Source organism: Varanus komodoensis, unplaced genomic scaffold (assembly GCF_004798865.1).
Source record: "Varanus komodoensis strain SLA01 unplaced genomic scaffold, ASM479886v1 scaffold1, whole genome shotgun sequence".
Lineage (NCBI taxonomy): Eukaryota > Metazoa > Chordata > Lepidosauria > Squamata > Varanidae > Varanus > Varanus komodoensis.
Genome location: NW_025335268.1, coordinates 137,846,428 through 137,861,182, shown reverse-complemented (window position 1 = coordinate 137,861,182; position 14,755 = coordinate 137,846,428). Strand labels below are relative to the sequence as shown.

General features: G+C 42.4%; 1 protein-coding gene across 3 annotated transcripts; it reads left to right on the top strand.

Annotated features, from left to right (window-relative positions):
- The first annotated feature begins 357 nt into the window (after positions 1-357).
- TMEM9 (transmembrane protein 9) lies at positions 358-13,123 on the top strand. Of its 3 annotated transcripts, XM_044447963.1 has the most exons (7): positions 369-437; positions 1,733-1,844; positions 3,264-3,364; positions 4,419-4,510; positions 7,970-8,078; positions 9,239-9,370; positions 11,025-13,123. In XM_044447963.1, the coding sequence occupies exons 3-7, from the start codon at positions 3,299-3,301 to the stop codon at positions 11,172-11,174; spliced, it is 549 nt and encodes a 182-aa protein (XP_044303898.1). In that variant the 5' UTR covers positions 369-437; positions 1,733-1,844; positions 3,264-3,298; the 3' UTR covers positions 11,175-13,123. The 3 variants fall into 3 exon arrangements, with proteins under 3 accessions (XP_044303908.1, XP_044303898.1, XP_044303917.1); XM_044447973.1 differs by lacking the exon at positions 1,733-1,844 and having other exon boundaries at positions 358-437; XM_044447982.1 differs by lacking the exons at positions 369-437; positions 1,733-1,844 and adding an exon at positions 2,567-2,587.
- The last annotated feature ends 1,632 nt before the right edge of the window (positions 13,124-14,755 follow it).

Genomic DNA, 14,755 nt, shown 5'->3' with positions numbered 1-14,755 from the left:
GGTGCCGTTATACAGACACCCGAAACTTCTCTACTGAGAACAGGAATTCTTTGATTCGTTAACATTGCTCTCCACTTAATTTATAAATCAGGTTGAACAAGCCGCGCAGAATATGACGTGATTTCCAAATACAATGCAAGACTAAATGGTAAAATGTAAATATAAGGAAAACAACGTAAACTTTATATCGTCTGCCCTACACTAAATGTTTAGCCGTTGAGCTTTCATTCACAAAAGTGTATCTTCCTCCCGCCCTGGATATTTTTTTTTTTCTTGTCAAACCAAGGTTCAGAAATTATTGATGATCCCTCAATTTAACTTCCGGACAAAGACTATTGGTTGGTTGCGAGCAGGGTCTGTTGTGATGATGTCAGCAGAAAATGCCAGCGAGTAGCGTCGATTCTACTGTTTCTAGGAGCCGGTAGAGCCTGCCTGGGGTGGGTATTTTACTATATACCGAATAATCCTACTCCCTGATTTTGAGAGCGACGGGGATGTGGGGGCAGTTTCTAGTTTAGTTTGAATCCCCTAGTGCTGACTGTTACGTAGCTTGCAATAGCCATATTTCTGCAAACTGGCCAGATTCCTCCTTTGTGATGGACGAATTAATTAATTAATGCGCAGACGGAATATTATCTGCAAGAAGGCTGGTATGAATTGCTTCCTTTTTACTGTATTCCATCAGAAGACCTACAGAAATGCACAATTACGTAGTGGTACATTTTCCTTCGTTCTGGGCATCAGAGATACATCCTCTCCATTAGCTGGAGGCTGTATTTAGTTGTGATGGATGGATCAGTCCCATTTTGATGCATCAGTCCACATGAAATAATTTCGTCCTTCTTCAGAACTATCTGAGACGATAGCTGTACAATAATTCTACAAAAATTATAATTTGGGACTATTCACCTGTGACACCATGATATATGATAAAGCACTGGGCATACCCTCCCCCATCTCCCTCTCTCCCTCCCTCCCCCACCCCCTCCCCTCTCATACTCTGTTTAATGAGTATCATTGTGGTTTGCTCTTGCATCCCAACCAGCAGACCAGGGTTATGGAAATATAGGACTCATCTAAACCATAGTTTGATATTCCCTGTGAATTGACTGCATTGTATGAAGTATTTCTTTAGTCTGCTCTGAAACTTCTTTCAGCCTACTTGCCTGAGTGAGTTTCTCTGCTGTAATCAGTAGCAAAATAAATCCCCACTTTCTACTTCAACCTCCTCCAACCTGCTGCTCTCCAGATGTGTTTGACTACAACTCCCATGATCCCAGGCCAACTTATTCAGTGGCACGCTGGAGGGCACCAGATTGGAGAAAGCCATTCTAGCACTTTCATCATTTCACACTTCTCTAGTTTTTTCCTTAAATGCATTTTGTTCTATAAACAAATGAACCCCAAATGCTATGGTCTTTCCTTACATTCCTTAAAAGGAGTGTGCTCCAATTCCTATATTTTAGTTGCCAACCTTGTACCTTGTCCATTTCAGCAATACTCAGACCAGAACAAGCTGACCAAAACCACGTAGTAAATGTGGCTGCATTGTAGCTATCTATTGACCTAGCTGTGGAAATGCAAACATCGGAGAGCTGTAATGTACACTTTAAATACAAGATGCATATAGCTAATCAGGTTCTCAGGCTAGGATTTTAATGCTCTCACACTTTAACCCAACCTCCAATCAATTCTCTTATCATATGTAAAACCTGGCCCATGCTCGTTCTAGGTTTGCAGCATCAGTCTCTCCCAAGTTGACTGGTGGAATGTTGTTGACTTAGCTGGCAGAGTCGGCGGAGGAGGCCCTTCTCCGGGAGCCCTCTGTGAAGGATATTAGGAGGGTGAGTACCTGGAGGAGGGCCTTCTCTGTGGTGGTGCCCCACCTATGGAATGCGCTCCCCAGAGAGGTCCACCTGGTGCCGTCGTTATTTGTTTTTTGGCACCAGGCCAAGACCTTTTTATTTAAACAATATTTTAATTGTTAATTTGTTGTTCTTATTTATTGTTTTTAAATTATGGCCGAGATACTCCGAATTTTTAATCTTATCCTATTCTATGTTTATCTGCCTTGTAAGCCGCCCCGAGGCTGTCTGCGATGGGTGCGGCATAAAAATGTTATAAATAAATACATAAATAAAAATAAACAACATGAGGCCATCAGAAATGTGACTAGTGAAAACCTGCCTTGCTTGCTCTGGCTCCATTAACTTCCCTATGCTATTTTCAGAAAGGTTAAAATTCTGCAGATCTGCTCTTTCAGAGAGGAAGCAGGGAGCTAGATTCAGCACTGACCCCATATCTGCCGGGACCTAGGTTTCCCCCTTGCCATTTCAAAACAAAAGAGTGCTCTTTGGCAAAAGTTCTTTATTCTCCAGTGTACATCCAGTAAACCATAACCAGCAAAGGAAGAGTCTCTGAGCATACACAGAGAGGTTGAACTTTGCATTTATTTGTTAGTGAAGCTGTATCATATTTATATTAATTTATTTCACTGTGCTGCCACCCCAGGACATTGAAGGATGGGATGCAAGAACTTTAAATAAATAAACTAACAAGCTAAAAACTACTTCCAAGAACGCTCATTGTGAGTAACTGCGGGACCCAGCCCCTTGGGAAGACCCTTATGGAGGCAGGCAAGCCTCTTAGCTCTGTGCTGCCTCTCTAATTGGCTAGCCTTTCTTTCCCAATGCCACGTCATGGGATCAAGGATTGTACTAGGCTCGTGTGGCTCCTGCAACAGTTGCAGACTCCAGCTATTCTCAAGGTCTACCTGAACACCTGGAGAATGCAGCCTTGAAATAAGCCCTTTTGCCTCCTCCATCTCAATATCTGGAGGTGGTACCCAGGGCACATTCTGCCCATCTGAAGAGCTGGTGTCACCATGACCCTGAAATGTGTGCCAATAACACCTGCAAATTCATTTCCAATAATTAGCAGAAAGCTAACTCGTTTCCACCAAAAATTGGATAGATGTGACTTTTACAAGCTTGTGTCTTGATTTCCAGTGAAGCAGTTCCTCCCTGTGCGGTTAGCATTTATCCTTTCCCTCTTCAGTATTCTTGTTTTAGTATTCATTGTTTTTGCACTGCAGCAGAAGTGTGCTAATACAACCCTGCCCTTAACCCAATCTAAGCTTGCATGTTTGAACCAGAAACAGCTCGCATGTGGCGTGCAACAAGGGAACAGGCCCATTGCAATATGTAGTGATTATGTATAGAGCCCTACAAAGTGCTGATTTCCTGCCTTTTCTTTGACCCAAGGTTCTTTGATGCTCATCCAGCACATCTGAAAAATCATGAAATTTTTATCACTTGCAGCCACTGTTTGGTGTATCCTGGTACCATCCACTGAGGCCAGCAAGGTGAGAAAGCAGGAGGGATTTAAGAGGGAGAAAATTCACTAAGTAAGAGGGCTTGTGCATGACATTAAACTGGCCTTCCCCAGTTTAGTTCCAGATATTCTGGACTGCAACTCCCAGTATCCCTGACCATTAATCTTTCTGGCTAAGGATGATAGAAGTCCAGAACATCTGGACAACCCTAGATTGGGGGAAGCTGTCTGAGCAAAGATGTAACCTGACCAAACCCTCAGTCTTATGCATTCTATGACTATGACTGTATGATGAGTTAACTAGTTTGTTGCTAAAGCATGATTAGGATGCATCCCCATGTATATTAACGAATTAATTTCATTTTTCTACCACTCAATAGCTTAGGCTGTCTGGATGCTTAACAAAAGTTAAAAACACACAAATAAGAAAGAAAAAATAGCATGAAACAATAAACCACAACAGTGGCAACCAGATCAGCACTGAGATATAGCAGCAATACAGGATGAAATGCAGTATTAAAACTAAAGTTAAGAACTGTTAAAATACTGGGAAATTTTTGGTGCTGAAAAGAATACAGAGTAGACACCAGGTGCACCTCTTTGGGAAACTAATTTCGTAGCTGGGGTGCCATAATCACAAAGGCGCTTCTCATGCTAGCCATATTCCTTACTTCTTTTGGAGGGGACTCCTGGAGAAGGAACCCCAAAGATGACCTCAAGGACTGGATACGTACATATGGAGCATATTTGGGAATAAGCCCCATTGAGTGCATTGGCATTTGTTTCTGGGTAAACATGCATAATATCAGGCAGTAAGACACAAGATGCTGTTTACTGTTCTGTACTTGTATTCTACTTAAAATCAAATGGAGGAAACTCCCTTTCTACAATATTGTTTCAAGCATGGATTTCTCATCTGGCTCAGTTTTCTTAAAATTATATTTTTATCTGTAGAAAGTTATTAGATAGGAGAAAGGTTGCTAGCAAATTTGCGTGGTGATCCTGCTGCAGGTACTTTGTGATAGGGCAGGACATTTCTGTCAGGTGCTCCCTATTCTAGTCATATCCTGTTTTTTCTTTGGTAGGCCTTTAAGGACATCCGCTGCAAGTGTGTCTGCCCACCATACAGGAATATTAGTGGACATATTTATAAGAAGAATGTGTCACAAAAGGACTGGTGAGTCATCTTTCAACAGTGGTTGACAACCTCCAGGTACATAGTATCTCACCTTTGCAAGCAGTAAAGCAGAGTTCCTCATGTGACCGTTCTAGAAAGTTATCTGCCTTGAAAATGGATTTTGACCTTCACCAGTGTGAAAGGCCAGGATTTATAACTGCCCCTTACTGAAATGCATATACATTTGTTTTTAAAGAACTTAAAATATTAAATGACAATGGCACCATGCAACACATCATGACAAAACTAAGGAAAATGAACATTTGCCATTCAGTTGTTCATCAGGTTTATGGAAGTTCTTCTTGTTGGGTTCTAGGCCTTAGATTGAGGGGAAAATAAGCTGAGGTCTCATCATTTCTGACAGAACAAGGCTGACGCTTTAAATATGCATTTTGGCCAGGGAGGCTGAGGCCTCCTGCGTCAGTGGGGTTCCCATCCATTGCTGCTTTTCCTTTGAGCTTTATAGGAGCTCTCCGTAGGGCTGCAGTCTACCCCCAAGATAGGTTTGCCGTCATGAACAGTTCTTACAAAGCTGAAAATAAAAGTAACCTCACTGACACTGACCAGCCTCCCCTGCATTTAGGGAAGAATTGCATTTAGGGTGCGATTCTGCTCTTGTTAGATAGGAGGATTCCTACAACTCCCAGCGCAGCTTGTGTGAGAAGTGCTGGCAGTTATAGCACTTTCTATGTCTAAGCATGCAAGTGACAGTGAGTTCAGCATGAGTGATCAAGGGAGCGTAGTTTTAATGAGTAGAAGGAGCGTCTGAGCATTTGGACTTCTCGTGGCACTACATGCCCTGCTTATCTTTTGAAGCCCTAGCAGGGAAAATGGCAACCCCTTTCTGTCTAGGAAATGGCTGGTTTAAAGATCGGCCTCTCTTTTCTGTCTGCACCATTTCTCCTAATGGTGTTGATAGGGGAAGGTAATATTAATATAATATTAATAGCACTGTAATTAGTAGTTACATGTTGGTAATATGGGAAGTACTTAGAATCCTGATCATGGCAACTGAGCCGAAATATCTGGAGAGCACCAGATTGTGAAAAATTGGCTTATGCCCATGTATTAAAATCTGCTTAGAATCTCTTTGGTTAAAATAACTGGAGAGGGACTTTTGCAGCAGAAATCTGTTCAAGTGGACACCACTAGTGATCTCCCTATATAACTTATAGTAAGAAATGTATATTTAAAATAAACAATAATTTAAAACATCATGATTCAAGTTGTGTTTTGATAGAATTAATTATGCCGTGAGGCTTTTGTATAATTTCTGTAGTTTAATCTTGAAGAAGATGAACTTTGCTAACTACGGTGGTATTCCATGCATGAATAGCACAATCCCCAAAAGCAAGTTTCACTGAGTTCAGTGAGATTTGCTCCCAAGTAAAGGTCAAATTAGTTCTGATCTTGGATTTGTGCAGTTGTAACTGCCAAAGTGTTTGTTTTCACAAAAACCAGTCATGGGGATGGAAGCATGCCCACCTGGATCAAGATCACAGCAGGATAGAAGAGTGAATTCTTATTTACCCCCATTGGTTAAATTAAAGGCATCCTAATTAGGAAGTCTCACAGTCAGAGAACATTCTATTTAAGACTTTGATCTTCCTTCAAGTATTGTTGTTGTTGTGTTGTATTACAAGATGATATCATCAGTGTTTTCAGTATGTCTCCTTTCCATGCCCAGCCATGACTGTAACAACTCATGACAGCAGCAGAGTAGAGCGGAGCTTTATAGAACAGAAAAGTATTGGAAGATATTTCACTAACAAGTACAAGCCCTATCAACAAAATTTCAATTGTTATGGAGTCATTCAGTCAGTCAATTTTATTGCAGAAAAGCACAGGTTCTTACAATTTTGCCACTACAACATAAAAGACAGTCACAGAAAGCCAAATAAGCCACTCTGATCGGTTCATCCTATGTACATATGTATAGCATCTATTTTTAGTGCCTTTGTCATAATGAACAGGCCTGAGCAATTCTTATTCAGTATTGCACCAAAATTACACAATCCACCAATAATGCATCTTAAAGCCTAGCAAAAAAAAGTGTAAAAAATAATATCACTTATCCAAAGTCAAACTTGCCCCATCAACATCCCTTACTTAAGACTACTTTCCCCTGCACCCGAATGAAACAAAACAGGATAATGTAGCAAAACTCATCCAGGTGATCTCTAGATATGGGATGTCCAGACTTCAGTTTTAAAATGTTCATTTGTGTCTCCCCCACCCCAATTTTATATGACTTCTGAACACAGTTAAATTTCAGAAAAGTAACTGGTGCCATCTAGTACATTGGGATGGTAACTGCAGCCATTCTAAAAATGGAGAGCTTTAGCTGAAGATGATTGAGGATGGAACAGATCCTCAGACTATCGTAAGTCTGCCAAACTTCACCCATGTGCAGGCATTTGCTTCACCCCATCCCTGCATATGAATTTTCTTGAATATACTTCTTTCAGTCAAAAAGCTCATCCTTCTAAGGTTATTTTATCACTGCACAAGCAGTGAGTCTTTGTTCTTGCTGAAAGAAAGAATGGGAATCAAGGAAGGGACAGTATAAAGGAAGAGAATGACAGGACGAGAGAATGAACAAGAAAAAATGAGGAGGAAAAATGGATGTACCCATAGGGTTAGGAATACTGAAAGCAAATAGTATTCATCTTTATATATTGTTCGCTTTTTATCTTATTTATTCTTATCTATTTCTGTTCAAGAAACACACTAGCTGTTTCTTAAACTCCATATGCTCAAGAGCACAAAAAATGTACCTGCCATTGCACAAATCTTTATTTTCCTGCTGTGGAAAATATCTCAATTTGGATGATCACCTCTCAGTTTATTAAGCTGAAATATACATGAGCCTTTTACCCTTAAACACAGCTCCTTTCTCTTCCCACCTTTGTTCATGGCATGTAAAAATTAAGTCCATGAATCTCCAGTTGATGATGCCTTCTTCATCTGAACCAGGAAACGTTGGTTACCAGCTTCAGAAAAAAACAGGATCTTAAGCCAACCTTGAACCATGGTTTAAGTTCCTAGTTGATAGCCATAGTTTGGATGAAATTTAAATGATGGGATAATTCAGACTTCTGAGTTTAATTCCTGCATTGTGTGCAGGGCGGAGAAGGGCTCATACATGTGAACCAAAGCTGTGTGCATATCTTAGCTTATTAGGTAATAATCATCCAAATGCAGTCAGTGTGTTCAGCTGCATATTGCAATAAACCATTCAACATCTGAATAGACTGCTTATATCAGCCTTCCTCATGCTGGTACACTCCTGGAATACAGTTTCCATAAGCTTCAGTCAGTATGCCCAACAACTTGGGGTAGTAACTATAGTCCTGCAAACCTGGAGAGGACCAGACCGAGAAGCTGGTCTTATGCTGTCCTCCACAGCATAGGAGATCTTTGATGGCCACTCTTGATGCATGTTCCTTGCCGTTGCAGTAACTGCCTGCATGTGGTGGATCCTATGCCAGTGCCTGGGCATGATGTTGAGGCATACTGCCTGTTGTGTGAATGCAAGTATGAAGAGCGAAGCACTACCACCATCAAGGTACAAGTTTATCCTATATTTGCCATGTTTTCCCCTCCTCCTTGCTGTATTCAACCGAGAACTTGGGCTGTTGGCAGTTTCCAAGACAGAGGTGAAAGGGGTGAGGATATACCTACAAGGGAAATAGCAATGTTTCCTAAATGGTTTCTGCATCTCTGAAAGTCTAGTCTGGTGGCTTTCATAGAGCTATTTAGTTTTAACTTAGAAGTGCAACTATGAAACACATATGGAGATTATAGCAGTGATCACGGAAGAGTCATGTCCCATATACATCCATGGGTCATGTTTGTGTCTCAGAAGCAGTCATTGTGGATGCTGTTGAGAATCATGGCCTGAAACAGAAGTAGGTGACCTGGTACAGTCCAGATGTTTTGGACTATGAGCCCCACCAAGCATTGCCAGTGATCAAGAATTATGAGAGTTGTCATCCAAAACACCTGGAAGGTCCCAGGTTGCCTCTGCCTGGCCTAGCTGAATCATACAGTCATCAAGGAAATAATGGAGCTAATTTTTGTATCAATTATATGCAAAATAATATATAATTATTGGCGACTGGATTGCTTGCGACTGCAGGTGGTGCAGTGGTTTAAACCGCTGTGCTGCTGGGCTGGTTGATCGAAAGGTTGCCAGTTCGAATTTGCACAACGGAGTGAGTTCCCTTTGCTCCGTCCCAGCTCCTGCCAACCTTGCAGTTTGAAAGCATGCAATTGCAAGTAGATAAAAAGGTACCACTTCAGTGGGCAGGTAATAGCGTTCCGTGCACTTCAGTGTTTAGTCATGCCAGCCACATGACCACGGAAAGGAGACTGTCTGCGGACAAACGCTGGCTTCCTCGGCTAGGAAACGGAGATGAGCACTGCCCCTAGAGTCAGGCATGACTGGACGCAACGTCAAGGGGAAACCTTTACCTTTTTTGGCGACTGGATTGCTTACATCTGAGGTGATGGCTATCTTGGGTCAGTCCCTGAATGCCTCCCAGTCATTCCCAACGTACAGGTTCAGTTTTGTCCCTGTTTGTGCTACTGGCCTGCCAAGAGTCCTAGCCAAATGTCCCAATTTCTGTATCATTTGTGGCCTTTGCATTTTCTAGAAGTGATGGCTTAAGAATTCTCTTGCATCCAGGATCTCTAATAGCATTTTTTCTTCTTGCCTTCTTGCAGGTCATCATCGTGATATACCTTTCTGTGATTGGAGCCCTTCTACTCTACATGGTTTTCCTAATGGTGGTGGATCCCCTTATCCGCAAGCCTGATGCCTACACCCAGCGCCTGCACAATGAAGAAGAGACTGAGGTGAGCGTGATGCTATTTGATCAAGATCCTTCTTGACATTGAACAGGCTGTTGCATCCAAGTCTGTTCCTGTAACTAGCACTCTAAAGACTGTGCAAGTTTTCCTTACTCTTGTGTAAGTGCTTATGGCCCTGATTCAGACTGAGAGTACAGCATTTCAATAGGGGAGGATTATACTTCCCTCCAACACTCTTCTCCCAGTTGCCCACTTCCATCCGCCTCCTGCAGGATGGGAACTAAAATAAAAGCAAGTATTATCTGTTAGAGTCAGTAGAGTCTTTTTCTTCCTTTGAGGCTGGGGGGCGAATTTTGAAGAAAAATGGGTGAGGGAGAATTTAACCCGCCCTTCCGGAAAGTACTGTGATCCTGCTCCAGACTGAGGCCACACATGCTTACACAAGAATAGAGAAATCCATCACTTACGCCTGCATATGACTCATTTAGCATAATGTGTAGTTTGGCCCCAATAGGACACTGGAATAGAGAAGCCTGGGGTTTTGTTCAGATTCTGGATTCAGTTCCCTGCTACCCAAATTTCAGATACATCACTGACATTTACACACCTTAAAGCCTGTGTGCAGACATACTCTTTGGGAATATATTTTCAGTCATATTTACTATTCACTCTTCAGTGGCTTTATAATCTAGCCCTCATTGGAACACTAAATAGAAAAGTTACCTGGTCTCTGAGAATGAGAGGTCCTTTCTACCTCATTCGTGGCCCACAGACATGGATCATTACTTTTTCAGTTCCTGGGATGTGCCAGATACCATGCCTTAACATTACACATAACTTACGATTCTAACTACCAAAAGGATTTCATTGACCCAGTTTGCACATAATGGGAATTTCTCTGTACTACAACTGAGGAATTGCCAGGGCCTAGCAGCATCAAGTAAGCCCACTGTCTTGGGCATGGCAGTCCCTTCCGTTTTCAGTCAGTGTCCCAGTCCTGGACTGTTGTTGTGGCATCAGAACCCAGAACTCTCAGTTGCTTTGAGGTTAAACAACCCAGAATGAACACAAGAATTACCCATTGTTTGCTGTTGGTTAACTTTGAATTGTTTTATGCATAAACAACCCACAGTTCTGTGTTTGGACATCATGATAACCCAGGGACTGGGTACACCTGGCTCGTTGATTGAAGTGGAGGCAGTGCGTGTGCGGGAAACAGCATGGCCATTCACTTGCTGGAGCCCAAAAGTTTTTGTTATGTGCAAACCAGGTCATTCATTCAGTCAAATTAGACATGTTGCCCTTCCTGTCAATTAGGGGAGAGAATTTGCTCTGTCATGAGATGTCAGTTGTTCAGAGGAATCTGATGGGAGCTGGGGCTGATGGGAGCTGAAGTCCAGACCATCTGGAAAGCACCAAGTTGGGGAAGGCTGGTTTAGAAGGGCAATCAGTCAGAGCCAAGTCCTAGTTAACAGAGGTTGTTAGTTGGAAGAATCTCAGAGAAATATTACCCCACAGAGACATTCCCCTGCTGTTTGTCATGACATTGGTCACTTTTAGTACAGATTATGTGTGTATGCATTCTGGCTCAGGTAGCCTTTCACACCTGCTGTGTCTCAATATTGAGCATTCCTGCCATGCATCTAAAGAGCCTTTTCCAGTCTGGATGCTTTAGCTGTTTGTCCTTTTGGTATTGCAGGACACTCATTCACTGGCAGCTGTACGGCCGTCTCCCGGCACCAGGGCAAACACGGTGCTGGAGAGAGTGGAAGGTGCGCAGGAGCGGTGGAAGCGGCAAGTGCAGGAGCAGCGGAAGACCGTGTTCGATCGGCACAAAATGCTGAGCTAGAGCTCACTGAGAGCTTGTAGCCCAGGAGTGGGCAGCCGCTGCTGGTTAGCTAGGCAGATGATTTCTGTCAGCCAATACAAACCTTGAGCCTAGTTAGTGGAAATAAGTTGCACCTGCCTCTTTTAGTTTGTTTTTGCTTGTTTTCTTCCCCGCTCCCACACTTCTGTCCTGCCCTTCTCCCAAGAACAAACTACATTGGAGCAATGCAGTTGCTGTGTACCCCCAGAGTCCTTCACCCTTACAGCAGGGGCATCCCCTCATCTGCTCCATTCTCTAAAGCTCTGCACTCACAAAGCAGTGAGTATTGTCGCTTGGTTTCTATGTGATCTGTGAAAGAGGGAAAGACCAACTTTTAATGGCAATATCTGTTTGATGTCTGAAATTACAAATAGCAGCAAATGCATGCTGGTCTAGCATCAATCTAGTTTACAGATGAAAAATGTGGCCGTAGAAGTGTTTTAGTTGTTTATCTGTTTTTAAGCATTTGTGGCTTGCTTTTCAGCTTGAAATGGGTACATTATTAATGGCAGCATCCTTGTTTGTTTCCCTGGCAGCAAGGTAATGTAAGAACCTTCAATACTGCAAAAAGTTTACAGAAAACTGGTCTGGCCATACAAAAAAAAAAAAAGATTGGTTTGCGGATCTGGCATTAATAACTGAAGAGTAAAGTAAAGGAAATTAATTTAGTAAAGGCAACAGTTCTGTTGGTGTTGTGAGAGCTCACAGAAACTTCCTCCAGAGACTCTTTCAGGCTCACTAAGCTTGCACCGAAGAAACACTGAGAAGTAAGGAAGCTGATTCAGATCTATTGTGAAACTATGGCTTGGCACTCAGTGAATGTCCCTAGGTGAAGTTTCAGCTTCCTTCTCTCCCCCACAGGGACCAAACTAGAGCAGGAGGTCTGCACATACATCTTTCACATGCAGGTTTATGACAAGTGCTTTGTATTTCCCTCCCAGGCAATAATAGTTAATTCCTCATTTGGTTAGACCAGGATGAGCAGCACATGACCAGCAGGTCAAATGTAGCCTTCACTGCCCTGTTGCCAAATTTGGGGAACTAATTGGCAGGCAAACTGAATTGGACCCTTTAGTGTTATGGATGCCATTTTTAATTTTTTTTGAAAGGGTCAAATAGAAAATGGTCCACAGATCTCCCACAATTGCCTACCCTTGGGCTAGATCTTGGCTTAAATCGGAGAATGATGAGCAGGAACAGCAAATGCTCTTTGTACAGTTCCACTTCCACACATGTGAATTACTCTGTATGTGAAGCTTTTGAGGTTTGTTTCTGTGCATATAAGAGGAGCCCTTTAGATTTATTTGTCCCCGCACCCACCCCATGGGAACGTCATGAGGAAAGGAGAATAGAAAAGGAGAATTGTCTCTTAGGAAAAGAGAATTATCATTTGGCTTGTGGAAGTCTGTTCAGTGTGCTGTACCCATTAATAGTCTAACTTAAACCCTATGCTTTTCCATAGGTCTATTCTAAGTTGGACTAAATTTGGATGCAACCCCCATGTGAGAACAGATCTCTGGAACCCAGAAAAAAAAGTCACCCAAAAAGAAAAAAAAAGTTTTAAAGCTTCATATTTCATATTTGACTTTGGCATTTGTTTATACACAGGTCTGCAGTAGCCATTTTGTTTCAGTTTGACTTGGCAATATTTGTTCTTACAGTACCCACAGCAGTGTGTCCAGGCACTGTACCACGGGTGAAAGGGAAGCAGTGTTAAACCTGGTACACCTCCGTAATGCAATGAAGTAATGGTTTCTCCAATGACAAAGCCAACACCCAGGCATCTTTAAAGGCAGCCTGTACTTATTCTGCATGGAAGTATTTGTGTACTAAATAATGGTTTTGATTTATTTCCCTTAAGGGATCTCTGGCAGACTGGGCCAATTCTTGTTACTATGCAGCATCTTTTCATTAAAGAAACTGGTATGTAACATTGGTGTCTTTCATGATCTGGAAACTCCTGCTCAGAAGGAAAAATCACTCATTTCAGCAACTGGCTAGATGCACATAGCAAAGGAAAAGCAAATAGGAATATGAATGCCTTCTAACATATATACAATCTCCCAGCCAGGTTGCTAGTAAGCATTAATCTTAACAAAGCTGTTGCCAACTTTTAAATGGAAGGATGCATTTTCTTTATTGTATTTATTTTAAACCTGTATACACTGCTTTTCTATTAAAATTTTATGGGATCTGTGCATGTGAGTTAGTAATTAAACAGTAAGAAATGGGCAGAGGATATGGCAGAATTCCTCCCCAAGGCCATAGATAGAACTATGCCAGAGGTTGTGGGAGAGATCCAAGTGGGAATTTCCACCAACCCTCCCAAGTCCCTGTGGGAAGCTCCATGGCTGCTCCACTTCTGATGCTGTGACAGAGAGATGGGCAGGGTAGAAAAGGAGGGAGGGAAGAGGAAAGGATAGTGGGAGGGGAGAGGAGATGGCATAGATTCCCTGGATCCATGAGTCTCTCTGTTCCTGCTCCTACAAACAGCAAAATACGTAAGCTACATGGACTCCTAAATACCAAAACAGAAGAAGAGGAGACCACAAAGGTCTTGGTTGTGTTTCCTGCTTTGCCTGGCTATTGCCACCTGGCCTTTGGATGGAAGGGGGACTCCACAATTGGAGCCATCCAGCTTCCAGGTGTCAAATCCAGCAGGATTGTGCTCTAACATTAAAGAGCTGGACTAATCTGGCTGCATCTGGAGACACAGAACATAGTCCATCACGCTGTGTGCATCCTCCCCTTACCCAGTACCTTCTAGATGTCTTGGACATGGGGGATGTTGGAAATTTTAGACCAATTCTTCTGGGACGCACCCACTTGGAAAAGATGAGTTTAGATCTTTTAAAACAAGGAGATTTTGCTCTTGACTTCAATGGGATGGGAAGCACACATCCAATTTGTTTGTTTGTTTTCCGATTTATATCCTGCCTTTTTCCTACAAAGGGCTCAAGGCAGCTTACATCTCCTCCTCCATCTTATCCCCACAACAACAACCCTGTGAGGTAGGTTGGACTGAGAGTCTGTGACTGGCCCAAAGTCACCCAGTTGGCTCCATGGCTGAGTGGGGACTAGAACCCAGATCGTCTGAGTCCCAGTCCCAGGCTCTTAACCACACTGGCTCTCTGCAAGGCTAGGAAACCTCTGAACTGAGGTTTAGACTGAGATAGAAGTCTTGCTGAAGTTTCCTTTGTAATCATCCTTTATTCCAACTTCTAGGATTTTATTCTGGACTTGAGAGAGTAATGTTTTATACCTCGAGTGGGCAGCTTGGTGTCAGAAGAAAGATAATTTCCCTTTCCATCATCCCTCAGACCAATGGTAAAATTAGAATCTGAATTCTCTGAGCACAAATGGAACCTGTCAAGATTTCACTTATACATTAATCTTAGTGTTGCTATCTAATTCCATTCACTAAGTAAGAGTGAATGCAAGCATCTGGTGATGAATCAACTATGGTTCTGGCCTTTAGATGTTATTTTTAACATCTTCATGTGTTTATTTGGTTTCTTCACAAAAGTATGGGACAAAGCCCAGTGCAGGACGTTGGAATAGGT

Coding starts and splice junctions, on each gene's coding strand:
- TMEM9 (XM_044447973.1), top strand. CDS start 3,299: ATGAAATTTTTATCACTTGCAGCCACTGTTTGGTGTATCCTGGTACCA. Junction 3,365..4,418: donor CATCCACTGAGGCCAGCAAG/GTGAGAAAGCAG, acceptor TTTCTTTGGTAG/GCCTTTAAGGACATCCGCTG. Junction 4,511..7,969: donor AATGTGTCACAAAAGGACTG/GTGAGTCATCTT, acceptor TTGCCGTTGCAG/TAACTGCCTGCATGTGGTGG.